This window comes from Carettochelys insculpta, chromosome 22, assembly GCF_033958435.1.
Source record: "Carettochelys insculpta isolate YL-2023 chromosome 22, ASM3395843v1, whole genome shotgun sequence".
Lineage (NCBI taxonomy): Eukaryota > Metazoa > Chordata > Testudines > Carettochelyidae > Carettochelys > Carettochelys insculpta.
Window position 1 is genome coordinate 21,947,973 of NC_134158.1, and position 27,881 is coordinate 21,975,853.

General features: G+C 45.3%; 1 protein-coding gene across 1 annotated transcript in view; it reads right to left on the reverse strand.

The window, feature by feature from the left end:
• Nucleotides 1–27,881, reverse strand: part of ZNF541 (zinc finger protein 541) — a 97,978-nt gene that overhangs the window by 36,401 nt on the left and 33,696 nt on the right. The window contains exons 6-10 of the mRNA XM_075016654.1: nucleotides 18,489–18,653; nucleotides 17,522–17,852; nucleotides 15,527–15,590; nucleotides 9,761–9,903; nucleotides 9,038–9,141 (exon numbers count right to left, since the gene is read on the reverse strand). Coding sequence (XP_074872755.1) covers nucleotides 9,038–9,141; nucleotides 9,761–9,903; nucleotides 15,527–15,590; nucleotides 17,522–17,852; nucleotides 18,489–18,653 — 807 coding nt within the window. The remainder of the gene's footprint in view (nucleotides 1–9,037; nucleotides 9,142–9,760; nucleotides 9,904–15,526; nucleotides 15,591–17,521; nucleotides 17,853–18,488; nucleotides 18,654–27,881) is intronic.

Here is a 27,881-nt window from a genome sequence, read left to right on the forward strand (position 1 = left end):
AGTCAGTGGAAAACTACTGGAAAATGTGGAGCACTTCCCATACCTTGGAAGTCATCTTTCCGCTAAAGTCAACATTGATGCATAAATCTAGCATCGTTTGAGCTGTGCAAGCTCTGCTTTCAGCCACTCGAGACAAAGGGTTTTCAAGAACCAAGACATCTATCCCAAGACAAAGCTTGTATACTGTGCAGTGGTTGCTCCAACGCTACTGTATGCATGTGAAACCTGGACAACACACAAGCATCATTTGAAGGCACTTGAACAATATCATTAATGCTGCCTCAGGAGGATCCTAAATACCTCTTGGGAGGATAGGCGCACAAACACAAGTGTCCTGGAAGAAGTGAACATGACCAGCACTGAAGCCATGATCATTCATCAACAACTTCATTGGACTGGCCATGTGGTTTGGATGTCTGATCAGCACCTCCCAAAACAGATTCTGTCCTCTGAGTTGCAGGAAGGACAGAGGAGCATTGGGGGTCAGCAGAAGCGATATAAGGATATACTGAAGGCACACATGAAAAAGTGCAGCATTGGTGTCGACACTTGGGAGAACCTTGCCCAAGACCATCCACAGTGGAGAAAGGTAATCTGTGAATGGGTGGTGCAATCCGGGAGGTCCCACTGCAGTGCTGATGAGGAAAGGCAGAGAAGAGCATCAAAAACTGCCCTGTGCTCCTCCAACAGCTACCAATGCCTGCCCATTCTGTAATAAGATCTATGGCTCCAGAATAGGGGTGACCAGCCATCAACAGACTCACAAATATGCAGGTGACATGAAGACATCATACGTGTTACTGAGCGACTGCCAAAAGAGACTGGGGTTGATGGAGATGGTTAACCAACAACTTAGGTGTCTTGGGAGCATGCACTGGAGAGTCAGATCAGAGCCGCACTGAAGGCTTCAGGGAATGCCAATGCCAAGACAAATCTTTATCAGCACCAGGCCAGAGCACAGGATGGTGTGCTGAGCACTGAAAAAGGTGTGAAGACCTGCCACGGAGGTTGAAGTGCTGCCTCCATATGGAGCTGACAAAGCCCAAAGTTGTGTTCCATATGAATCCAGGGCTTAAAACTCCTCCTGATACGGCACATATCTGTTTCATGAGCTTCACCCAAACAGAGACAGGAGTCATGAGGGTCGCTACTTGGCATGGACTTCAAGCAGAAGATGCACTGCTTAAAGCCTTGGGCCCCAAACTCCTGGAGGGTGGACTGGAAGAGAAGGAAAAGCCCTTCCTCACCCATCAACTGCCTAACATTAGCTAACTGGAAACATTGTCTGTGCTAAAGATTTACAACTATTCATACAAGAAACAGCTAGAAAATCATAGACTACTTAGCCACCATTCCAACAGCCCCCACATGCCTAGGAAAGGACTGAGGGGGGTTAAGTTGGCAGGGTCACACATAGGGGTCCACACTGGTGCCACTCCAGTGGGCTCTACAGCCAACCGGACAGATAGCAGCTAAGGTAAAACTTTCTGACAGTTACTGCATGCAGGGCACATAAACCTACTTCAATTAGCTATGAGCAAGTACTCAAAAACAGGTTAAATAAATACCTGACAAGGATGGTCTAGATATATTTTACTCCTGATTCAGCACAGATGGACAGACTAGATAGGCAACCTTTTGAGGTCTCTTCTAGTTCTACGTTTCTTATAATTTTATGTAATCATAAACAAACAAAAAATACACTGTTGCAGATCAAACAAATAATCCATTGTCCTTCATGTGATTTCCCTCACAGCTGGACAATGAGGCACCGACCCATCCCCACTTCCCCCTAGAAAAACAGGCTCTGATGGTTTAATTTACACTGCCATGCAAAGACAGATGGTAAAGACTGGAAATGTTTTTCTTGGAAAGAAGATGAATAAGAAGGGACAAGATAAAAGTCTACAAAATAATAAATGGTATCCAGAAGGTAGATCAGGGACTTCTGTTCTCTCTGTCCTATAATACAAGAACAAAGGAATAATATAGTGGGGAATTCAAAACTGGCAAAAAGAAATGCTTTTTCCAAACATGAAATTAAACTGTAGAACTGGGGAGAAGAGCAACAAGAATGATTAAAGGTCTAGAGAACATGAACCATGAGGGAAAAGTGAAAGAAGTGGGCTTGTTTAGTTTAGAAAAGAGAAAACGTAGAGGGGACATGAGAGTGGCTTTCAAATACTTAAAAGAGGGTTACAAGCAGGAGGGAGAAAAACTGTTTTCCTTGGCCTCTGCGGATAGGACAAGGAGCAATGGGCTGGCAGCAAGGGAGGTTTAGGTTGGACATTAGGAAAAAGTTCCTAACTGTCAGGGTGGTTAAACACTGAAATAAATTGCCTAGGGAAGTTGTGGAATTTCCATCTCTAGAGATATTTAAGAGCAGGTTAGATAGAAATCTATCAGGGATCGTCTAGACAGTGCTTGGTCCTGCTGTGAGGGCAGGGGACTGGATGCAGTGACCTCTCAAGGTCCCTTCCAGTCTAGTGTTCTATGATTCTACAAACTCATGACCAAAGGAAGCCACTGAGACCAAGAAATGAACAAGAATCAAAATGGAACTGGGTCCAGATGTGTTGTAATAAATCACGAAAATTTTCAAAAGGGTATTAAACCTTGCTCTCCAGGTCTTAAAGACTAGTATCAGACCTGTGAGGGAGGCAAATTGTCCCACATCTGCTCACTGCAAGATTCTTACATGTTCCTCTAAAGCATCTGGTGCCAGCCACTGGTGGAGGCAGCATACTGAACTACTTGTACCCTGCATTTGATCCAGTCTGGTAATTCTTAATTTTCAAAAGGGGCACACCATAATTAAAAAAAAAAAAAGTTTAAAGTAACAACATAATGTTGTGACAGGGTCAGGCCAGAGGGCTAGCTTACAAGGGGACAAAGACAAATCTAAAAAGGTGAAACAGCCCTGGCTAATCAGGAATTATCACAGGCAGAGTGCGAGCAGCAGGGAAGGGGCTGATATAAATCAGTTAGGGCCAGCTGATCTCACTTTAGGCTGCTGCAAGGCCTTTTAAAAAGCCCTCCCCCAACCCTCCAGTAGGGAGAGCTGGAGAGTGGCAGAGGAAGTTGGGAGTGAGAGGATTATGAGAGGTAGCAAGCTGATAAGGAGAACACGAGGAGAGGACCTCCCATGATTAGTATTCGGGCTTTCTTCTCCCACACCTCTGCCAGGTAGCCTGAGAGCCTGGCTGATGGCTGGGGAGTAATGTTCCCCCAGCCCAGGCAGACCAGGGGGCACCTACCCCATCATCCTTCAATCTGGGTGACAGAAGTCCAAACCCTGACAAGGACTCATTGCATAAACTATCTCTGAGACTGAAACTAACAGGGCTCTGGGGTCCAGGGAGTGGTATTGACTCTATCACAATACACTGCTAATTAATGTAGCCAAAAAATACCCAAACCTCAAAACAAATATAATGTTACAAACCAATAGCAGACAGGCTTATATGTGTAATGATAACAAATGTATAATTTGGAGGGTCAATCCTGCATCCACTGACATGAATGACATTAAGACTAGCACTATCTTCAGTGGTCTCAGAGGGATAGCTGTGTTAGGCCTGGCCTACACTAGGAAACAAAGTCAAATTTAAGGCTCTATTGTCGATTTTAAAAACTTTCCATCTACATCCCAGTGCTCAGTAAGTTGATTCTAAGCTGCTGTAACGCTGACTTCCCAGCGAAGGTACTGGAAAAATCGAATTTGCAATGTTGAGCTATAACAGTGTAGATTAACCAGGGTTAAAATTGATTTGATTAGCCCCTGAAACTATCCCACAATGCCCCTCAATGTGTCCTTTCAGATCATTGCCCCACCCCTGCAGGTCCCCAGGTGAGCTGGAACTAGGTGACAGGAAGCGGTTGTCATCAGCCAGGAATTTTTATTAGATTTCCTTTCCTCTCTGGCCACCATAGCCACCAGATGTGGGGATCACACCTCTGCAGTACACCTAGCACACCTTGAAGCCATGAGTTCCCAGGATCACAAAAGGGCCACAGCATGGAACCATCAGGAGATCTTGGGCCTCTTTTCAGTGTTCGACAAAGAAGCTACTGTGAGCCAGCTCAAATCCAGCAAAAGGAATGCTGATATTTATACCAAAAAATTGTGAGGCATGATCATACCTGAGCCAGGTATGCAGACGAGCCCCTATAGTGACTCAGAAAGTTCCCATTTGGCACATTAACACATAGTTTAAATCGTGATGGGAACTTTCTGAGTCACTATAGGGACTCGTCTGCATACTTGGCTCAGTCTAACTCTTGACCTTCCCCCCCCCCACTCTCTGATTTGCTCACCTTGATTATCTTTTTCTGGTTTGTCCTCCTTGCTTACTGTTTTTGGTTCTCTGTGTCTTAAATATTGAGTCTGTTCTGGTCTGGCTCTGGTCTGAAGAAGTGGGTCTGTCCCACAAAAGCTCACCTCATAAACTATTTTGCTAGTCTTTAAAGTGCTGCTTGACTGCTTTTTGTTTTGATAGTGTATAGACTAGCACGGCTTACTCTCTGTTACTATTCTGACTAACCATGACTTTATTTTCCCTTTTTTCTCTATATCCCCTACTCTTTCATTATCAGAGGGGTAGCCGTGTTAGTCTGGATCTGTAAGAGCAAAGAAGGGTCCTGTGGCACCTTATAGACTAACAGAAAAGTTTTGAGCATGAGCTTTTGTGAGCAAAGACTCACTTCATCATATCAGATCATCAGTTCATCAGATCTGATGAAGTGAGTCTTTGCTCACAAAAGCTCATACTCAAAACTTTTCTGCTGGTCTATAAGGTGCCACAGGACCCTTCGTTGCTGTTACACTCTTCCATTAGTGTCCCCTAAATAAATATATATACATATATATATATATATATATATATTTTGGAAAAAAGAGTTTCATTTATTGTTAATGCTCTGGGATCGGGTGAGTGGTGATGGTTGTCTTGTGGTTTATGGGGGGGGGTTTCATGAAAGGCAAGGAAACAACATGGTTGGCGGGGTGCCAGTTAATGCATTTCGTGCTCATTCACAAACATGGTTTTCAAGGCATTCTTGATTTTTACTGCACCTTTTTGGGCTTTCCTGTTTTCCCTTGGGGTTGGCTGCTGATAATTTCTTGATAGAACATCTGTCTCGGCCCCCAAGCAGGCTTGAATCTTTCCTCTCTCACTTCACAAATGTTATAAAGAATACCGAAGTCCCCAATGACCACTTCATTGAGGTCTGAGCAGGTCAGAAAGAACCTATACCAGGCTTTTACATGGCCAAAGAACATTCTACCACCATTTTGTACCTGCTCAGCTTGTAGTTAAAGAGCTCCTTACTGGAGTCCAGGGCACCTGTGTAGGGCTTCATTAGCCATAAGAACATAAGAACGGCCATACTGGGTCAGACCAAAGGTCCATCCAGCCCAGCATCCCATCTGCCGACGGTGGCCAATGCCAGGTGCCCCAGAGAAGGAGAACAGAAGACAATGATCAAGTGATTTATCTCCTGCCATCCATCTCCTGCCCTTGTTCTGAAGGCTAGGGCACCATACTTTATCCCTGGCTAATAGCCATTTATGGACCTAACCTGCAAAAATTTATCGAGCTCTTTTTTAAACCCTAATAGAGTCCTGGCCTTCACAGCCTCCTCGGGCAAGGAGTTCCACAGGTTGACTGTGCGCTGTGTGAAGAAAAATTTCCTTTTATTAGTTTTGAACCTACTACCCATCAATTTCATTTGGTGTCCCCTAGTTCTTGTATTATGGGAAAAGGTAAATAATTTTTCTATATTCACTTTCTCCACACCATTCATGATTTTATATACCTCTATCATATCGCCCCTCAATCGCCTCTTTTCCAAACTGAAAAGTCCCAGTCTCTCTAGCCTCTCCCCATATGGGACCCGTTCCAAGCCCCTAATCATCTTAGTCGCCCTTTTCTGAACCTTTTTAATGCCAATATATCATTTTTGAGGTGAGACCACATCTGCACGCAGTACTCAAGATGTGGGCGTACCATAGTTTTATATAGGGGAAGTATGATATCTTTTGTCTTATTATCGATCCCTTTTTTAATAATTCCTAACATCCTATTTGCCTTACTAACTGCTGCTGCACACTGCGTGGATGTCTTCAGAGAACTATCCACTATAACTCCAAGATCCCTTTCCTGATCTGTCGTAGCTAAATTTGACCCCATCATGTAGTACGTGTAATTTGGGTTATTTTTTCCAACATGCATTACCTTACACTTACCCACATTAAATTTCAGTTGCCATTTTGCTGCCCAATCACTCAGTTTGCTGAGATCTTTTTGTAGTTCTTCACAATCCCTTTTGGTTTTGACTGTCCTGAACAACTTGGTGTCATCTGCAAACTTTGCCACCTCACTGCTTACCTAATTTTCTAGATCATTGATGAACAAGTTGAACAGGATCAGTCCCAGGACTGACCCCGGGGAACACCACTAGTTACCCCCCTCCATTGTGAAAATTTACCATTTATTACAACCCTTTGTTTTCTGTCTTTTAACCAATTCCCGATCCATGAAAGGATCTTTCCTCCTATCCCGTGACCGCCTAATTTACATAAAAGCCTTTGGTGTGGGACCGTGTCAAAGGCTTTCTGGAAATCTAGGTATATTATGTCCACTGGGTGCCCCTTGTCCGCATGTTTATTAACCCCTTCAAAGAATTCTAATAGATTAGTTAGACACGACTTCCCTCTGCAGAAACCATGATGACTTTTGCCCAACAATTCGTGCTCTTCTACGTGCCTTGCAATTTTATTCTTTACTAGTGTTTCTACTAATTTGCCTGGTACTGATGTTAAACTTATCGGTCTATAATTGCCAGGGTCTCCTCTAGAGCCTTTTTAAATATTGGTGTTATATTGGCCGTCTTCCAGTCATTTGGTACCAAAGTGGATTTAAAGGATAGGTTACAAACCACTGTTAATAACTCCGCAATTTCACATTTGAGTTCTTTCAGAACCCTTGGGTGAATGCCGTCTGGTCCTGGAGACTTGTTACTATTCAGCTTATCAATTAACTCCAAAACCTCCTCTAATGTCACTTCAATCTGAGTGAGTTCCTCAGATTTGTCACCTAAAAAGGCTGGCTCAGATTTAGGAACCTCTGTAACATCCTCAGCCGTGAAGACTGAAGCAAAGAAATCATTTAATCGCTCCGCAATGGCACTGTCTTCCTTGATCGCTCCTTTTATATCTTTATCGTCCAAGGGCCTCACTGCTTTTTTAGCGGGCTTCCTGCTTCTAATGTATTTAAAAAACATTTTACTATCGTTTTTTGAATTTTTGGCTAGCTGTTCCTCAAAATCTTTTTTGGCTTTTCTTACTACATTAAATAAAATGAATGAACCCAATGAAATAAGGCGTGAACAGGGTCACTCAAAATCAGTACTGGCATTTCTATGCCCTCAATGTTAATTTTCTGGTCTAGGAAGAAAGTACTACTCCGGAGATTTCTATACAGACCAGAATTCCTAAAGATTCACACCAACCACCCCACGCTGATATTGATGAAGTGACTTTTGTGATCCGCCAACGACTGCAACTCCATAGAGAAGTATCCCTTGTGGTTAATGTACTCGGAGGCCTGGTGGTCCAGCGCTACGATGGGGATGTGAGTTCAATCTAGGGCCCCACCACAGTTAGGGAACCCCATGACAGTTAATCCATCCAATATCTCCTGTACGTTCCCCAGAGTCACTCTCTTCTGCAGGAGAAGCACATCGATCACCTTGGCTACCTGTATGACACCTGCCCTCATTGTAGATTCGTCCACCCCAAATTAATTGCCCACTGACCGGTATCTGTCTGGCACTGTAACCTTCCAAAGAGCAATTGCCACATACTTCTCAACTGTCAAAGGAGATCTCATTCTGGAATTGCTTCGCTTCAGGGCATGAGACAGCAGCTCACAAAGTGATTTGAAAGTTGCCTTATGCACGTGGAAGTTTTGCAACCACTGCTGGCCATCCCATGACTGCAGAACAATGCAATCCCACCACTCTGTGCTGGTTTCATGGCTCCAGAACCTGTGCTCCACACTGTACAGTGACTTCAGTGCTGCCATAAAATCAGTGTTCTTTTCTCCATATAGTCATGTCCCTCGATGTCCTCAGCAATAATGAGCTCATTACGCATGGGCATTATGTTCAGAAGATACTGCATCGCAGTGTGTGAACTGAGCACATAACACTGCATCAAACTTTGAAATGTATCGGGATCCATGTTAGTGTCTGTAATGGTAGCTGGCAGTCCAGGCAAAAAGTGTGCAAAAATGTCAATTTTTTTTTCCAGGATGAAAGGGGAGCTGAGGAAAATGCATTCTGGGATGGTGACATCAGAAACTCAGAAACAATTGCAGCAACTTTTTTTCCCATTAGACACTGGTACAAAATCCCAAAATGCAACGGAGGGGCAGCAACTGTGGGATAGGTGCCCAGAGGGCACTGTTGTCCACAATCATACTCAGGCACATTTGAGGGGACAAACAAAATCAAATTTCTTGGCTGGTCAGGACACTTGACCTTAACTTTGTAAAATCCAGTGTTAAAAATACAACTTTAACAAATTTGACTTGATTCCCAAGTGTACACATACCCTCCGTCTGTATCGTCACAAAACAAAGCAATCAGTCCTCTTGCACCTTAAAGACTAACAACTTTATTTATTAGGTAATGAGCTTTTGTGGTTACGTAATAAATAAAATTGTTAGTCTTTGAGGTGCTACAGGACAGCTTGCTTTATTTTATTATCTCCAATGGAAAAAGTGATAAATCTTTCCTGATGCCTGTTAAGTATGGAGGCATAACAAGTAACGTTTAATAATTCTAAGATACAGAAATTCTAACAGTAACAACAGGATTCAGTAGGCTGCATTTAAATTTAGACACAGAGTCAAATTCTACTCTTAGTTACAAGTGGTGTAAGCCTGGACAAAATAGAATTACTTCAAATTCAAAAGTTTGAACTAAGAACAGAAGTTGGTCAATTACCTATTACTAAATAACTATCTCTTACCAGAATATTGCCTTGTGCTTCATGCAGACAATGTAGGGCTAATTCTAGATTGGTCCCTCCCCCTGGCATCGCACTGGAGCAGGCCACTTTCAGTAGTCCTGTTACTGCAACCACAATCCAAAAGCAGAGTTAAGGTCCATGATGGAGATAGGAAAAGCATACGACGTTATTATTTCAAGGGAAAAAAGAATAATTGCAATAGTCAAATGGGCAATCAACAAATAACATCCCATGAAAGCTCATCACCAAATAAATCATTCTGTTAGTCTTTACAGTGTTACATTTTTTTTCTTTTGTTGGAGCATAGACTAACATAGCTACCTCTCTGTTACTACACATAAATAATGTCAAAGTCTTGCCTCTGTTTTAAACATGGCTGTCTCACTGATAAAGCAGTGAAGTTCACCAAAACATTTCCTCTTTCAAAACCATTGTAGATGAATGGGGACTAATGGAGATGTTCTTGACTACCTGTGATGAGGAGAGGTGACAGAGAGCATAATGGCTATTTAAATTGTTTGCTCCTGTTTTACCAAAACTAAGCACATTACTTGCCTGTAATGTAACTGTACTGAGAAAAAGGTCAAGAAAATTAACATTTTCCATAGCACAATTTAGTTAATAAGGAAGAGAATTAAAAAAGAACATAAGGTTGCAATGACAGAAAAACAACTTCTAAGCATAAAATCTTGGGATAGTCTTGAGATGAAAATGTTAAGACACCTCTATCCTGTGTTTCCTGGTTGGATGCGATGTCTCCCCAGGGTTTCCACACTAACGATGCTGAATGTTCATCATTTTCTAAAAATGCTCTATCCTGGATGTTTGGTATCTCTGCCTGAAACCTGTTTCCAATGTTAATATGCCTAAAATAATAAAAAGTTGGGGATGGGGGAATGAATTGGGAACAAATATAACTCGATAAGTAAGCAGATACACACAAACATACACAGAGCAATACAGCCTTTCAGAGCATATGGATGAGCAAGATGCATTGTGATGTTATTTATGTTGTGCACAAATGCCTCTGCACACCATAGCTAGTGCATCTTTATCTTTCTCCAAGTAAACAATAGAGACAATGACTACGTCTACACTGACAACAGGACTGAGCTTCCCAGCCCAGTTAACCAGAGTTGGGCTAGCAGCAGTTGAGCTAGCGGTCTAAAATTGCTGTGTAAGAATGCACTTTAAATTTGCAGCTTGAGATGGAAGAGGTAGGCTATGACGCCTCCCATTCTAACCCAATCCACAACTTCAAACTACTGTCTACACACCTATTTTTAGAGTGTTAATGTGAGCCCAGCTAACTCAATGTTCTTGTCCAGGATCAGGAAGCTTGCTTCTGCAGGCTATATAGAAGTACCTGGTGTAGTGCTGCATTATTCCAGTTTTATGCCAATGTAACATCATCTAAAGCAATGCATTACAATGGTGTAAAACTGGAGCAGCACAGCAATACATCAGGCACTAAGCAATTATAAAATTAAATGTAAGTCACTAACCCTGAATTTCAGCTTTTCAATGGCTTGCACGAGTACAACAATTGATTACAACTGGGAATGTGCCCACATCACAAAAACTATTAAAACAGGTGCCCCATTGCGGAACTCAGAATCAAGGACAAGGAGTTAATGAGGCAAAGATACTGAACACCTTACATCTACTGGGAGTACCTCTACAGGCAAAGGTAAGCTCAAGCATATTGGCAGGACAGGGAAAGAAAGCCTGAAATGAGATGCCAGCCAGCTCCATCAGTTGTCACAACTTCAGTTCTCCTGCTACCAGTCTTGAAATTATGAGCTGCTGCTTTTTTAAAATATAAGAGTTCAAAGCTGTGGATAATTTACCGTGAGAGACAAGGCAATGAGCTTAATAACTGACCTTTGGCTGGCTCAAAGTAAGACTCAGAACAGATGTGTAGTCTCAACTCATGGCCATATAATGAGCATTCAGCAGAATGTGTATGGTTCAAGTGTTTTGTGTGCCTCAACCGCATGTAAAACTCTTGGGCTATCTAGATCTTTTCCACCTGTATTGCTTTTATCCTCCTTACTTCTCAGTCAGCTTTGCCAACTTGTGGTTTTAATAGTCTCCCCTTATGCACAGCTCAATTCTTGCTCTTGTAAATTTCATGAAACTCTTCAGTGGTTTATCTTATTGCATATAATCTTGTTATAAGGTATATTTAACCCACATCACGCAATCTTGTTAACAATGCTCCCGTCTGGCTACGTTATCCCAATCAGCTTTTCACTACATTCAAAACGACACAACACTCCTATATTCACTGCAAACAGAACTAATACAGTCTTATTATTCCACTCCTACTCTAGTAGTGTCACTCTATCTGTCCATGTTAAACACCCAATGACAATCAAAGAAGACTCTGACCTTCCTTAGCTAATCACAGCCCAAACAAAAATAATGTAATTTATATACAGTCTCTGTTCAACTATTTTATTTAACAAGAACCACACTATCATGATTAAAATCACTCCGTACTAATAAAATATTTAAAATAGCTAGCCATGTATTTCAAATATCACCATCTGTTACCACCAGTTGACATACATGCAGTTCAGAGAATTAAAGATGTTAAGGATGGACATTTATATGGATAAAATAATACTCAGTTATAATAGTAAGGATTTTTTTAAAAGACAAATGTTCCAGAAGGGCTGTCAGCCCTCCTGCTTCAGGATATAAGCCAATCTCTAATGCAGGATCAGAAAAAATCTTTCCTTTGTGCCAGGTTATGCCACAACTACTTTTTGCATGGTGCTTACACCTTTCTCTGAAGCAGGTGGTATTGGCCATTGTCAAACACAGAACAATAGACTAGGTGGACCACTGGTCTGATTCAGTGTGACAATTCCTATGCTCCTAGTTCGTAAAGATGGAAAAGACCTAATACCCAATTTGTTCTACTTCCCACAGTATATGCAGGACAGAAATCTGACTGATCGTTGCTAGCACATTAGATTCCTTGTAAATCTAACACTACAATAATATTTAGATTCCACTAAATAATCATTTTTATAAGATGAATTAAAACATGAATTTATTAATTTACACAATCCAATCTCTTCCTCATGAGGTAGACAGATAGATAGGGACAGGGTCCAGACTGACTTAGACAAATTGGAAGACTGGGCTGCAAGAAATCTGATGAGGTTCAATAAGGGCAAGTGCAGAGACCTGCACTTGGGCCGGAAGAATCCCAAGCATTGTTACAGGCTGGGGTCCGACTGGCTCAGTAGCAGTATTGCAGAAAAGGATCTGGGAGTTGCAGTGGACGAGAAGCTGGACATGAGTCAACAGTGTGCCGTTGTAGACAAGAAACCTAATGGCATATTAGCTTGCATCAAGAGGAGCGTTGCCAGGAGATCCAGAGAAGTGATTATTCCTCTTTATTCGGCTTTGGTGAGGCCTCATCTGGAGTACTGTGTCCAGTTCTGGGCCCCCAACTATAGGAAGGATGTGGAGGGCCAGTGGAGGGCGACCAAAATAATTAGGGGGCTGGAGCATACGACTTATGAAGAAAGGTTGAGGGAACTGGGACTGTTTAGTCTGCAGAAGAGAAGACTGAGGGGGGACTTGATAACAGCCTTCAACGTACTGAAGGGAGGCTGCAAAGAAGCTGGAGAAAGGCTGTTCACAGTGGTCATTGATGGCAGAACATGGAACAATGGTCTCAAGTTGTGGTTGGAAAGGTCCAGGTTGAACATTAGGAAAAACTTTTTCCCTAGGAGGGTGGTGAAGCATTGGAATGGTCTACCCAGGGAAGCAGTGGAGTCTCCATCCTTGGAGGTGTTAAGTCTGTCCTCGACAAAGCCCTGGAGAGGCTGATCTGATGGGTTTGGTCCTGCTTAGAGCAGGGGGCTGGACTCAATGGCTTTTTTAGGTCTCTTCCAGCTCTATTGTTCTGTGATTCTATGATAGATAGATAGAGAGAGAGATAGATAGTTAAAAAATCAGGAAACCAAGGAGGAACGATTAAGTGAGTTGTCCAAAGCCTCAGAGGGAATAATTTTAGAAACATGATTAGAATTTAAAAGTTCCAGCTCCTAGTCCTGTGCTCAGACCACACCTCTCCACCTGTCTCACATTCATCCACATGAATATGCAACAGAGCTCTGAGGCTTACCTCCCTCGATTAATCTTAGCACATTAACGTCTTTTCTCTTAGACAATCATAAAGTTATCACAGGAATTAATTTTTCTCTACACAAATAAGACAACAGGCCCTCCCTCTTAAGTTTCTGATATGTAAAGTGAGAGTAAGAAGGTGAAATTAACAATCGCTAATAAGAAAGGTGGCTATGACGGATGACAGAAGGGTATACCTAAACAGACTAAGAAAAAAGAAAAAGACACAGCAATCTTTATTTACCATGCTTGCCTCATGCGGAATGCAGTCAATGTTTAACGGGGACAGAAGTGAATATTTTATTGCAAGTTCATTTTAGCCAGTGTCTGACATTATTTGGTCAAAAATGCTATTAAACCCACAGTGATGCAAGACAGAGAGCCAGCCAAATTATAGGTACGTGTACAGATGAAGGAGAAGGGAGATGGATAATTTTATTTTAAAAGGCTTTTAAAACAATGTAATATGCACTTGCAACAGCCAAGATTTTCAGTCCCCTAAAACTGTATTTTTCCCCACTATGAACATTTTTCCAAGTTTCCTTTTTAATGAGGAGTGTAGAAAAAAAGGGATGCATCACACAGAATGACTTGGCAAACATCAGGAATAACAGAGTTTGTTTAAACAGATGCCGTAACAATCTCTTTTTCTTCAATTCCTTTGCTCCAAACATTGATTGCTTTATAGCCATTTAATTAAGGATCACACTACAAATATTGAAAAAGGATTGATTACTATTTCTACTCAAGGATGAATAAACGAAGGCACAGAAAGAGGAGTGAAATTTAAACATGCTTAAGAGCAGCATGCTACAGTGGTTAAAGCACTACCACATACTTCCAAATGAGAATATTCTCTTTGCTAGAAAATTTATAGCAAAATAATTCATATGGCTGTTATGAAGCTTTATTCATCCAGGTCTGTAACTTACATGAGTACTTTTGATCCTTAGACTGAATGGTCTACAGAAGTTCAAAGTAGGCCCCAATTCAGTAGTTAACAATGTGCATAACACATGGACATGAAACAGCAACAAAGGGTCCTGTGGCACCTTATAGACTAACAGAAAAGTTTTGAGCATGAGCTTTCGTGAGCACAGACTCACTTCATCAGATGCTGGTCTTGGAAATCTGCATGGCCAGGTATAAATAAGCCAGAGCAAGGACCTAACCAGATCAGCCACACCATCATGGGTTCATTCAGCTGCACATCTACCAATATAATTTATGCCATCATGTGCCAGCAATACCCCTCTGCTATATACATCAGAAAAACTGGACAGTCTCAACGTAAAAGAATAAACGCACACAAATCAGATATCAGAAATGGCAATATACAAAAACCCATAGGAGAGCACTTCAATCTCCTAAGCCACACAGTAGCAGACTTAAAAGTAGCTATCCTACGGCAAAGAAATGTCAGGACCAGACTCCAAAGAGAAATTTCTGAGCTACAATTCATCTGCAATTTTGATGCCCTCAGCTTAGGCTTAAACAAAGACTGCAAATGGCTGGCTAAATACAAAAGCAGCTTCCCCTCCCTTGGTGTTCACACCTCCAGATCAACTGCTGGTAGTAAGCCTCACCCTTGCTGACTGAGTTAACCTTGTCATCCCCACCCTTGCTCCAGTTTATTTATACCTGACCCTGCAGATTTCCAAGACCAGCATCTGATAAAGTGAGTCTGTGCTCACGAAAGCTCATGCTCAAAACTTTTCTGTTAGTCTATAAGGTGCCACAGGACCCTTCGTTGCTGTTACAGATCCAGACTAACACGGCTACCCCTCCGATACATGGACATGAGTAATCCCATTCAAGTCGATGAATCAGCGAATGTGCTTAGAGTTAGACATGTGCTGAATTGGTGCCTGAACTTGTCAGCAAATTAGTATGAAAGAACTGAACCCAGCAAACTACACCAAGGCCCCTCTTTAACCACTTAACAACATTTCATACACTTAAAGTACTGTCTTCTATACCATATGTTTCATTTTCTTGTCCCTGGGATTGTGCTGTCTACTTAAAATTTAGAGCCCAAAAAACAATTTTGTGTCAGTGCAATTACAGAAAACACACAGCTTCACATGCAAATATTTTGCCTATGTCTAGCTTGTTCAAACTCATGCAGTGAGATCCGCCTTACATTGAAACTTTCTCACTCCTTGACTCAGAGTAACCGTCTAGTTATCTCATCTTCTGCAGTAGCCAACAAAGGATACTGTAGAGGAATGAAAATCACTGTATTCTCATAGTGATCTGTCCAATCACTAGGTTAATGATACAATATGGAATAATGGACAAGCACGAAGTTTTTACTATTATTATTCTCCAACTTACGGCTTTATGCTGATTTTGGTATCATCTTTCACAAGAGAGAATCCAAAGTCTCCACCCATTCTGCCTACAAAAAATATAAATACTTTCAAGATAAATGTTTTCACAAGACCCTTCACCTTGACCTTATTTGCCATGCTCATCTTAAAACTTATTAGCTGGTTCCACACTGCAGGAGCATCCACACTACAAATGTGTTCTGCTGAGAATCTGCTGACAGAATGCAGTTTTCCTGGCAGGATTCTGTCTTGACCGTACAAGGGAGAGGGATTCCAGTTCACTGGGCAGCTCTGTCTGCAGAGCTTCCGTTTGGCTGTTGTATCGACAGAGGGCTGTGCAGGCTGATCATTCTCCGTCAACAAAGGGCATTGACAGGGGTGCCTGTATTAGGTGTGGACCTGTTCTGTACACAGAGGTTCTGTCGGGAAACATCTGTCAAAAGTGACTTCTGTCGACAGAATTCTGTAGTGTAGGCAGCTATTTTATTCTTGAAATCTCATTGACTTCAGTGGAACTACTCACCTATGACTTTCAAGAAAAGCCGCTCTAATGAAACATCCTCACACAGTTTTCCAGGGTTTTTTTTTTTTTGACTGCTCATTGGCCATGTCTACACTAGCCAAAAACTTTGAAATGGCCATGCAAATGGCCATTTTGAAGTTTACTAATGAAGCGCTGAAATACATATTCAGCGCCTCATTAGCATGTGGGTGGCCACAGCACTTCGAAATTGACGTGGCTCGCCGCCGCGCGGCTCATCCAAATGGGGCTCCTTTTCGAAAGGACCCCAGCTACTTCGAAGTCCCCTTATTCCCATCTGCTCATAGGAATAAGGGGACTTCGAAGTAGCCGGGGTCCTTTCGAAAAGGAGCCCCGTCTGGACAAGCCACGCGGCAGTAAGCTGCGCCAATTTCGAAGTGCCATGGCCGCTCGCATGCTAATGAGGCACTCAATATGTATTTCAGTGCTTCATTAGTAAACTTCGAAATGGCCATTTGCACGGCCATTTCGAAGTTTTTGGCTAGTGTAGACGTAGCCATTTTGAGTTGTCCTCTCATAGACATAACACGTCTTTATTTTATAATCATAAACAAAATCTAAATATCATAAACTATTAAATAAAGTATCTAGAGCCAAAATGTAGCAGGTATTTTATTACTCCTGCAGAGAAATCAGCAGCCAGCACAGGCAACACAAACTGGGAGATGTCTGCTACTATTCTTCCTGGCAGTCTGTAACAAGAGTTACAAACACTTAGGCAGTAGTTTGTACACCCCTAGCTCTGCCATGGCTCCTAACTATAACCTGACCGCAGATTATACAGGCTTTAAACAAGAATAATCAGACCCTGGAAGAGGGAGAGCTGTGAACAGGGCTGCAGAGTTGCACCAGGCCCCCCAGGTAATCCCCCAGGCTGTCCCATGGGTTCCATCCATAGGGCAGGCACCACAGAGTTCCGCAAAACAGGGGACCTGGGCAACCACACTGAACTGTCCTATGGACAGGACAGATGTGCTTTAATGTTTAGACCAACACAGAAGACAAGTAAGTGCAAGAAATAATGAGGAGTCCTGGGCCAACTTAAAGATTACCACATTTATTTGGGACTCAGTTCTTGTGGCCTGTTAGTCTTTAAGGTGCCACAGGATTCCTTGTTGCTTTCACAGAAACAGAACAACATGGCTACCTCTCTGAAACTAGTGCAGGAAAATGAGGTGAGCAGTTTTCATTCTTAACTTACACTGCTGGATATATCAGTCCAGATTTGCCATTGACACCACTGCAACAGTGGGGCTCTTTCTAATTTAGCAGCATTTTACACCCCTTCTGTATATAGTAAATATCTGCACAAAGGGCAGAGCAACAAACTGGGCTCATAGAGCTAATAACAGCAAATGGAATTTCTTTCTAATATGAGGCTTAGGTCTGCCTGTGCATCTGGGCACACTATTCTTGTTGTTATTATTTGATCAATGTGAACATTGCCCTTTTTATTACCTAGAATGGTACTATACTTGTTGGGACCAGAATTAGCAGAGGAAGAACAAAGAGTATTGAAATAAAGCCCAGATCCTTCTCGTATTGGGCTAAGCATAGGAGGCGGGGTATATGGAGAGCTGTGGAATAAGTCTCGCAGAAGGTGATCAACCATGTAGACAGGCGATCGAAGATTACTCTCATGGCATCCTCCCACAGCTGGCTGCATCTCAGCACACAAGGCAGGTGGAGGTGGGATAAAGAGCGATTTGGGATGAGTCTGCCTCTTCCTCTTCTTTTGGGGCAAGCTTTTCCTGTGGTCCTTCTCATCCTGGCTTTCCTTTTCATTAACCTGAGGAGACATTTCATTTGGAATTTTAATTGTCCATGGGAACAAGTGTGAGTCTCTGGAATTCAAAATGTGTGGCATATGACCAGTGTTCCCTCTTATTTTTTCCATCTAGGATGTGCAGAGTAAATGCTGTTTTGTGTACTGAGGCACGTGCCACCAGTAGAAACAGGCTATTGGCTGTGGACAGCTGTGGGTGCTCTACCAGTTAGCTGAGTGTCATGTAAATCTCTCCTGAAAGACTGTCCAAGCGCACAGCTTATAGGGAACATTGCACATGAGCAAAAAGAGGCATTTAAAATAATTTGTAAGAGGAGATACTCAGCTAATTCTCTGGTTCAGGACCAGTCATGTCCTGAGAGGCTCAATGTGTATTTCCAACTGATTAATCTCACAGGTCCAAACCATCAACCTTTATACTGAAATGAAATCCACCGTTGTGTAGACAGCCACCGCTGAAGTGTCATTTAAATTTTATTGTAGGGGTTTAAGTAGGACCTAAGTGGTGCATAGGTTTTTTTTTTTTTGCTAACAGCCTGAGCAGGGATGGATTTCACACAGTGGTGAGCAATTGCTCACAGAACTCACCCCACTGAAGTCAATGTATGATATTTGGAAGAAACATAAATCACAACCCACTTTGCTCCTGGTCTGTTGGTTGGCTGTCACAGGTACGGAGACTGGGATCACTAGAGGTGCCACTGTTACATCTTCTAAAGGTTTCTTAATTTCTGATGAAGTGTTTCCATGTTCTACGGGCTGGAATGACAATTTCTGAGGGTTTACATTTTCTGCATTGTACACATTAACACAAAAAACATTGATAAATAATAACAACAAGCATATCTCATAGCATTTTTCATCTGAGCATCTCGAACGGCTTTGCAAACCAGTCTCATGGGATCTTTCTGGGTTTGTTCACTATTATCATCACTGTTTGAGATATGGAAAAAAGACCCAAAGACTTACTCCAAAGTGAGATAACAAGTTAGTGATAGAGACAGGAATAGAACTCATAAGCCGTGTCTACACGTGCACGCTACTTCAAAGTAGCGGCACTAACTTCGAAATAGCGCCCGTCACGGCTACACGTGTTGGGCGCTATTTTGATGTTAACATCGACGTTAGGCAGCGAGACGTCGAAGCCGCTAACCCCATGAGGGGATGGGAATAGCGCCCTACTTCAACGTTCAACGTCGAAGTAGTGACTGTGTAGTCGTTGCGCATCCCGCAACTTCGAAATAGCGGGGTCCGCCATGGCAGCCATCAGCTGAGGGGTTGAGAGACGCTCTCTCTCCAGCCCCTGCGGGGCTCTATGGTCACCATGTGCAGCAGCCCTTAGCCCAGGGCTTCTGGCTGCGGCTGCTGCAGCTGGGGATCCATGCTGCATGCACAGGGTCTGCAGCCAGTTGTCGGCTCTGTGTATCTTGTGCTGTTTAGTGCAACTGTGTCTGGGAGGGGCCCTTTAAAGGAGCGGCTTGCTGTTGAGTCCGTCCTGTGACCCTGTCTGCAGCTGTGCCTGGCACTCTTATTTCGATGTGTGCTACTTTGGCGTGTAGACGTTCCCTCGCAGCGCCTATTTCGATGTGGTGCTGCGCAACGCCGATGTTGAACATCGACGTTGCCAGCCCTGGAGGACGTGTAGACATTATTCATCGAAATAGCCTATTTCGATGTTGCCACATCGAAATAGGCTACTTCGATGTAGGCTTCACGTGTAGACGTAGCCATACACTCCAAACCTGACTTTCAAATCCTAAGTCTAGATCAGAGGTTAGCAGAGTGCCAAAAGCTGATGGTTTGACCTCCGAGTGCTGATGAGACTTTTTAAAGTCACAAAGGGTATGTCTACACAGCAAAGTTATTTCAAAATAACAGCCCTTATTTCAAAAAGAACGGTTACTTACCATTATGACTGTTGTTCTTTGAGATGCGTTGCTCATGTCCATTCCATGCAGATGTATGCATGCAGCGTGCATGTGTCGTCGGAAGCTTTTCCCCAGAAGTACCTGTCGAGCCATCAGGGAGCCCTCTGGAATGATGCCAGCATATCAGACCATATGCACCCCTGCTAGCTCCACCCTTTTCCAATTCCTTTTTACCAGACTACTCTGAAGAAGGGGAGGAGGGCGGGATTTGGACTGGACATGAGCAACACATCTCAAAGAACAACAGTTACAATGGTAAGTAACCCTTCTTTATTCTTTGAGTGTTTGCGCGTGTCCATTCTATGTAGGTGACTCCAAAGCAGCCTTCCCTGAAGGTGGGATTGGAGTTCTACCCTTCCAGAGTGCAGGACTGTTCTACCCAGAGTAGCAACCTCCCTCGCCTGATGAGACACCACACAGTGGTTGGCAAAAGTGTGAGCAGAGGACCAAGTGGCAGCCCCACAGATGTCCCAAATTGGGTCCTGAGCAACAAAAGCCATCAAAGAGGCCTGCACTCTCATAGAGTGCGCCATGAGCAGAGGGGCTGGAACCTCTGCCAGCCATAAATGCTCTTTGATACAGGCCATAACCCGAGAAGAAAGCCTCTGGGCTGAGACTGGCTGAATACTGCAATGGCTATGAAGAGCTGGGGCGACATACAAAAGGCCAGGCTCAGTCCTCTCTAAATAAAAAGCCAAGGCTCTCTTCACTTCTAAGGTATGGAGAACCTGATGTGTGGGTCTTTGGGCGAAAGACCGTCAAGAAATGTCCTGGGACATATGGAAATTTGACACCACCTTGGGCAAAAAAGGAGGGTGGGGGCACAACCTGACTTTGCCTTTAAAGAAAACGTATAACAGGAAATTTACAGTGAGGGCCCGGAGGTCAGAAACCTGCCAGCATGATGTAATGGCCACCAACAGAAAGACCTTATAGGACAGGTGAAGCAGAGAACTTGTTGCCAGGGGTCTGAAAGGTGGACCCATGAACTTAGATAGAACCGGATTAAGATCCCACTGTGGGACAGGCTGATACTCATGCTGGTAAAGTCTGTCCAGACCCTTCAGGAACCTGCTAACTAATGGGTCTGCAAAGAGGGTCTTGCTCCCTGCCCCCAGAAATGGCCGCCAGGTGGACCTTGATCAAGGAAGGGGACAACCCCATAACCCTTAGATTTATAAGGTAATCATGAACCAGGGGAACCAGGAGAGCCATAAGGGACACACCCTTTTGGGTGGACCAGGCAAGAAAACATTTCCATTTGGCAAAATAAGTGGTCCTGGTGGAGGGCTTCCTGCTCCCCAGTCGTACCTCCTGAACTGGGGCTAAACACCAAAGTTCCACTGCTGTCAACCACGGAGAGTCCACACTGCCAGGTACAGGGACTGCAGGTCTGGATTGTGGAGCCTGTCGAAGTCCTGAATGATCACATCAGGGACTAGTGGGAGCACTATTGGTCTGTTGCATGACAGGCTCAAGAGAGTGGAGGAACAGTGCTGCCTAGGCCACATGGGCATGACGAGAATCAGCAACGTCCAGAACTTCCACACACTCAGAATACCCAGTGCACCAGCGGGAAGCAGGGAAATATGCAGAGCAGGCCCTCTGGCCAGGGAATAAGCAGCACATCCACTACTGAGTTACTGCCTAAACCCATCAGGGAGCAACACCTGTTCTGGTGCGAAGTGAACAGGTCCAGACAGAGAAACCCCAACTGCAGAAGACCTGCATGGCCACATCCCCCTTGAGGAACCACTCGTGGCCTCAGAAAGACCTGCTTAGATGCTCAGCCAACATATTTTGGGCACCCAGGAGGTAGGAAGCAATCAGATGCATTTCCGCCCTGATGCAGAGGTCCCACAGGTGAAAGGCCTCCCAACACAGGTGGTCAAAGCAGGCCCTGTCCTGCCTGTTGATGTAGAAGATCGCCAATGTGTTGTCTGATAGGATTAGGACTGTGCTGCCCTTGCCATAGTCATAGGGAATGCCTACATGCACAGGACCACAGACCTGATCACCAGGAAGCAGGACTTGGAGAGGGAGACCCTGGCCGCCAATGAGTCCAGGGTAGCACCCGCAAATTCTACCACCTGAGTAGGGGTTAGGGTAGATTCAGGCTCATTCAGGAGGAGGCCCAGACCCTGGAAGAGGCTCCTGGCCAGAACAATATGGGCCCACATTTCAGTGGCGGATCGCCCCTGCAGTAGCCAATCATCCAGATATGGAAACACCTGGATCCCCAGCTTCCGAAGGGCAGCAGCAGCAGCAATTGCCATGAATTTTGTAAACATCCATGGGGTTGCTCACAGCTCAAAAGGAAGGGCTGTAAATTGATAATTTTCCCTGCCCACAATAAAGCACAGGAACTGCCATTGTTGGGGTGTGATAGAAATACGAAAATAAGCATCCCTTAGATCAAGGGCAGCATACCAGTCTCCTGGAACCAGAGAGGGAATGATGGACGCCAGAGTCAACATCTTGAACTTCCTCTTAACTATAAAGGTGTTAAGGTTCCAGAGGTCGAGAAGGGGATGGAAAAGAGAAGTTACTCACTTTCGTGCAGTAACAATGGTTCGTTGAGATGCGTCCCCAGGTGTGCTCCACCTTAGGTGTGAGGCTCACCCTGGTGCCGCAGATAGGAGATCTCAACAGCTGTTTCTGCCAGACCATGCATGCACGGCTCCTCTGCTCCTCTTCATGCTCTTTTCATCACATGCATGGTCCGGTTTGATTCAGTCCCTCAAAATCACTCCGGATCTGAAACATAAAGCACAAAGAAGAATCCAAAGCATGGAGGAAAGGTGGGCGGTGGAGCACCCACAGGGACACACCTCAAAGAACCATCGTTACTGCACAAAGGTGAGTAACTTCTTTTTCTTCTTCGAGTGTCCCCGTGGGTGCTCCACCTTAGGTGACTGAGTAGCAGCAGTCCCCCCGCTTCCCCGAGAAACTAGGAGATGGGTACCAGAGTCAGGTCTTGTCCAGGACAGACAGCACCGCTATGGACAAGGAGGTGTCCTCAGTCATCTGTCGATAGATGGCATAGTGTTTCACGAACGTGTTGTAAGATGCCCAGGTCGCTGCCCTGCAGATATCTCGAAGGGGACTCCTATGAAGAACGCCATCGACACTGCCTTCGTTCTCGCTGATTGTACCCTCGGTTGGCACAGCAAGGACGCACCCCTCACTGAGTAGCAAGTTGTGATGCAGGACGTGATAAGGTTAGAGTGTCTTTGTGAGGAAATTGCCTCGCCCTTAGAGCAATGGGCTATGGACACCATCAGCCTCTTGGTCTTCCAAAAGGGCCTAGTCCTGTTGATGTAGAAGGCCAAGACTCTTCTAACGTCCAAGGAATGCAACTGCACTTCCTGTGCTGAGGCATGTGGCTTAAGGTAGAATGCCAGAAGCACTATCCGTTCGTTGACATGAAATTCTGAGGCCACTTTAGGAATGAAGCGGGAATGTAACCTGAGTGTCACCCCGTCCTTGTTGAAAATCGTATATGGCGGGGTCGCCATAAGAGCCCATAGCTTGCTTACCCTTTGGGCTGACATGACTGCAAGAAGAAAGGTGGTCTTTTGTGCCAGCAATCTGAACGAAATTGTGGCCAAGGGTTCAAATGGGCCTCTCAACAGTGTTTCTAAGACCAGATCCAAGCTCCAAGGGGAACTACTGGCTGCCTTGGTAGATACATGTTTGCTAGGCCTTTGAGGAATTGTGCTGTCACTGGGTGTGCAAAGACCGACATATCATCTACTGTATATCTGAAGGCTGCGACAGCAGCCAAACGTACCTTTAAGGACACCAGTGCTAAGCCATGACTTTTTAGATCTAGTAAGTAGTCAAGTATCAAGTGAATTTGTGTCTTATCTGGGGTTAGTTGTCTGGCTGAGCACTATGTGACGAATCGTCGCCATTTTGCACAATATGCTTTTCCATGTGTTTTCTCGTCTACTCTGAATGAGGACAGCTTTCACTTGATCTGAACAAAGGTCCTCTGCCACATTGAACCACCGATCAATCAGGTCATGATGCAATTAGCATTATCCCATTGCAGATGCACCAGTTCCATAGGCTGATGGCCTCCACACAGAGGGATTGAGAATGGGCTCCCCGTTGATGACTGATGTAGTACTTTGTGGCAACATTGTCCGTGAGTACCTTCACAGGCATGTCGTGAATGTTCGGTAGAAAATGCCTGCAGGCATTGCATACTGCCCTGAGTTCTAGTAGGTTTATATGCAGGGTCGACTTCACTGAGGACCATTGACCTTGCATGGACTGCCCATTGAGGTGTGCCCCCCCCCAACCCAACAAGGAGGCGCCTATCATCATGAGAGCCTTGGGCTGTGCGCGCTGAAAGGGGACTCCCACCAACAAATTGTCTGGCACTGTCCACCATCACAGAGAGTTGCACACATCGGTTGGCACTGCCACCCATTTGAGTAGGTTTCGGTGTACCGGTCTGTAAACAGCTACTATCCAGAGTTGGAAACATCAGAAATGCAATTGTGCGTTCTGCACCACATACGTAGTGGTGGCCATGTGACCCATGAGGTGTAAGCATGTTATGATCTGCACCTGTGGACCTGTCAACACTGTGTGAACAAGGTCCTGGATGGCTTGAAAGCAGAGAGGTGGCAGATATGCACAGGCAGTGACGGAGTTCAACCTTGCCCCAATAAACTCTACGTCCCGGGTTGGTTCTAGAGTCAACTTCTGCTCATTTATCAGAAGGCCCAGAGCAAGAAAGCTGTCCTGGTGACCCGGACCATCATACAGATCTCCTCCCAGGAGGGTCCTTTTATGAGGCAGTCATCTAGATATGGAAAGATGATGATGTCCAGGTGGTGCAGGTGAGCTGCCACCACCTCAAGGGTTTTTGAGAGTACCCTGGGAGCCGTAGCTAGGCCGAAGGGTAGCACCTGGTACTGAAAGTGGTCCTCCCCTACAACAAATGAAGAAATTGCCTGTGTGCAGGGTGGATAGAGACGTGAAAGTAAGTGTTTTGGAGGTCGAGAGCTGCGAACCAATCCCCTTGTTCGAGTACAGGAATTATGGAGGTCAATGTGACCATTCTGAATCGTTGCTTTTGCAGATGGCAGTTTAGACTGCAGAGGTCCAGAATGGGTCTCCGTCCTCCGGACTTCTTTTGCATGAGAAAGTAACAGGAGTAGAAGCCTCCTCCTCTGAATTTCTCCAGCACCAGCTCTATCGCCCCTATGGCGAGAAGGTGGTCTACCTCCTGCCATAACATAATTTTGTGTGAGGGGTCCTTGAAGGGGGCAGGCTCAGTGGAGTGGTGGCGGGGGTGTTGCGAAAAGGAATCACGTAACCTGCAGATACTCTCTCTAGTACCCATCTGTCTGTTGTAACTTTGGACCATCGGTTGAAGAACAGTCACAGACTCTGGTGGGACAGTGTCAGGGAGAAGGATGAAGTTATATGGCTTGGGGAAATTTTGGCTCTCAGCAATGATGCCATCAAACTTGCTGCCTCAGCTGCTGTTGCTGCTGGCCACGAAGCTGCATTTGTCTGTGCCTGGGCGGCCTCTGAGAAGACCTGGGGTGTTCATATTGGCTGTGCTGATACGGCCTCTGGAAAGGTTGCAAGTACCTTCTCTAGTAAGGTCCATATCACCTACGTCTGAATGGTGGCGTGTACAAACCCAAAATCCGGAGGGTAGTACATGAGTTCTTGCTTGAATGGAACACCACATCTGTAGTTTCAGCAAAGAGTTTCTCTCGACCCTCTTGTCTGTAGGAGAGATAGAGGCCAGAATCTGCCAAAGGGTCTTCAATTGCTTGGCAACTGTCTTATTAATAGGGAGGGCCACCCTAGAGGGGGTATCCAGTAGTTGGATTTCCACTGTTGGGTTGGAATCCTCTGACAACTTCTCAGTGTGCACTCCCAGACTCTATGCCAGCTGCCGGAGGTCTTGGTGCACCCTGGAGTCCATCTAGGGCAATGAGGGGAGGGTGTCGCCCCGGCCTCGTCGGGAGAAGAGGACAAAGACCTCTTTTAACCCAGGTCCCCCAGGCCTCAGCCTGCGACTGGGCTCGAGAGGCTGACAGTGAAGGGCCTGCCAGAGTAAGGGCTGCCTAGTCCTCAGCTTCTAAATGGTGGGGGGAAAGCTGACTCAGGCTACGTCTACACGTGCCCCAGACTTCGAAATGGCCATGCAAATGGCCATTTCGAAGTTTACTAATGAAGCGCTGAAATGCATATTCAGCGCTTCATTAGCATGCGGGCGGCAGCCGCGCTTCGAAATTGACGCTCCTTGCCGCTGCGCGGCGCGTCCAGACGGGGCTCCTTTTCGAAAGGACGCCGCCTACTTCGAAGTCCCATGACGGGAATAATCATGGGCATGGCCATTTCGAAGTTTGGGGCACATGTAGACACGGCCTCAGGGGAAGCGAGTGACCTGACATAGGTGAGTGGGCTCAGGGGGTCGCCAATGATCACCTGGACCCCAAAGCAGCAGAGTCCAACCTGGGGGGTCCCATGCCCTGGCTCTGATGATAGGCCCAAGGGGTCCAAAAAGACCATTGAGATTGTTCTGAGGTGGCCAAGACTGTTAGATTCCAGTATGGGGTTAGGCTGAGGCCACCAATAATGCCATCCTGCTGAAGGGCTCCGGTGTCAGGAGCAGAGCCAGGAGGGAGACCAGTGCCAAGATCTAGACCTGGACCAATGGGACCAGGTAGATTCCACCTCAGAGTCCAAGGAGTAATCCGATGGCAACCACGGCAGACTGGACGCAGGTGCTGCTGGTGCCAAAACCATCACATGCCATGCCATTGACTCCAGCTTCCTATGGGGCCGATGGGGGGATGAAGGAGGCATCACCAGCCTCAGGCCTCGGAGGCCAAGAGAGATGCTAAGGACCCCATCAGCCAAGTCTGCCCTCTGTGCCAGGCATACCCCTCCCAACTCTGGGTCCAGGGCAAGCGCCGGAACGTGAGCTGGGGTAGAGGATGCCCCCGATACCGAGGATGTCACTGGTGCTGTAGATGCTGCCAGTGCCATGCTTTGGTCAGAGGCAGTGGCATAGTGCTTCCGCGATGCTGGTACAGAGGCATCCACTGTCCTACTATTTTACCAGTGCTGCCTTCAGCCATAGCCTTTCCCTGAGGCCGGTGCTGGCAGGGAAGGCAGAGACCAGTCGATAAGGTCTCTGGGTACCTCAAAGGCCTCAGGAGTCAATGACTCCAGAAAACTCCAAGCCAGGCTGGATGCTTTGCCCTGGCTCCGTCTCTCGCCTGACGAACTGGGCCTGGGCTCAGTGCCTAATGGTGCCACTTGCCCCACTTGAGGGCCCGTGCCACTGAGGCAATCTACCTCTATTAGGACTCCTTCTCTTCTGGGGCACCAGGGACTGAGACCAGTGCTGGGGTGGCGCATGGAAGTCCTGACGCCTCCCGTGTTGAGGCCAGTGCACTCTGCATCAACGGTGCTGAATCCGACTCCAGTGCCAGCCACAGGGCAGACTCCATAAGAAGGATCTTAAGACGTGACTCTCGCTCATGCTTAGTCCACTGCTTGAAAGAGTTGCAGATCTTACAGGCCTTGGACAAGGGAGCCTCACCCAGGCAATTGAGACAAGCTGTGTGAGGATCACTACAGGGCACTGACCTCTGGTAACTCCTGCAGGATTTGAAGCCCTGAGGGCCAGGCCTGCCATGCCAAGCATGCCGAGCACACAGCACAGGGACCTTTTGGTCCTCAACTAACAACTGACGAACAACGAACACCTAACAGGTACATAACAACATAACAACTTGTACATAAGACCTATATACATGAATGCTAGAGGGCACTTACTGAGAGCAAGAGTACATTCCAAGGACTGTCACAGGCTGTAAGAAGGAATTGAAAAGGCATAGAGCTGGCAGGGGTTATGAGATGATATGCTGGCGCCACCCCAGGGGGTGCCCTGTTAGCTCAATGGGAATTCTAGGGGGAAATCTTCTGATTACATGTGCACACTGTGTACGCACACCTACATGGAATGGACATAGAGAAGAATACTGGCTTATTTTGAAATAGGTATACCTCATTCCACAATGAACAGTGCCTATTTCAAAATAGTGGCTGCACAGAC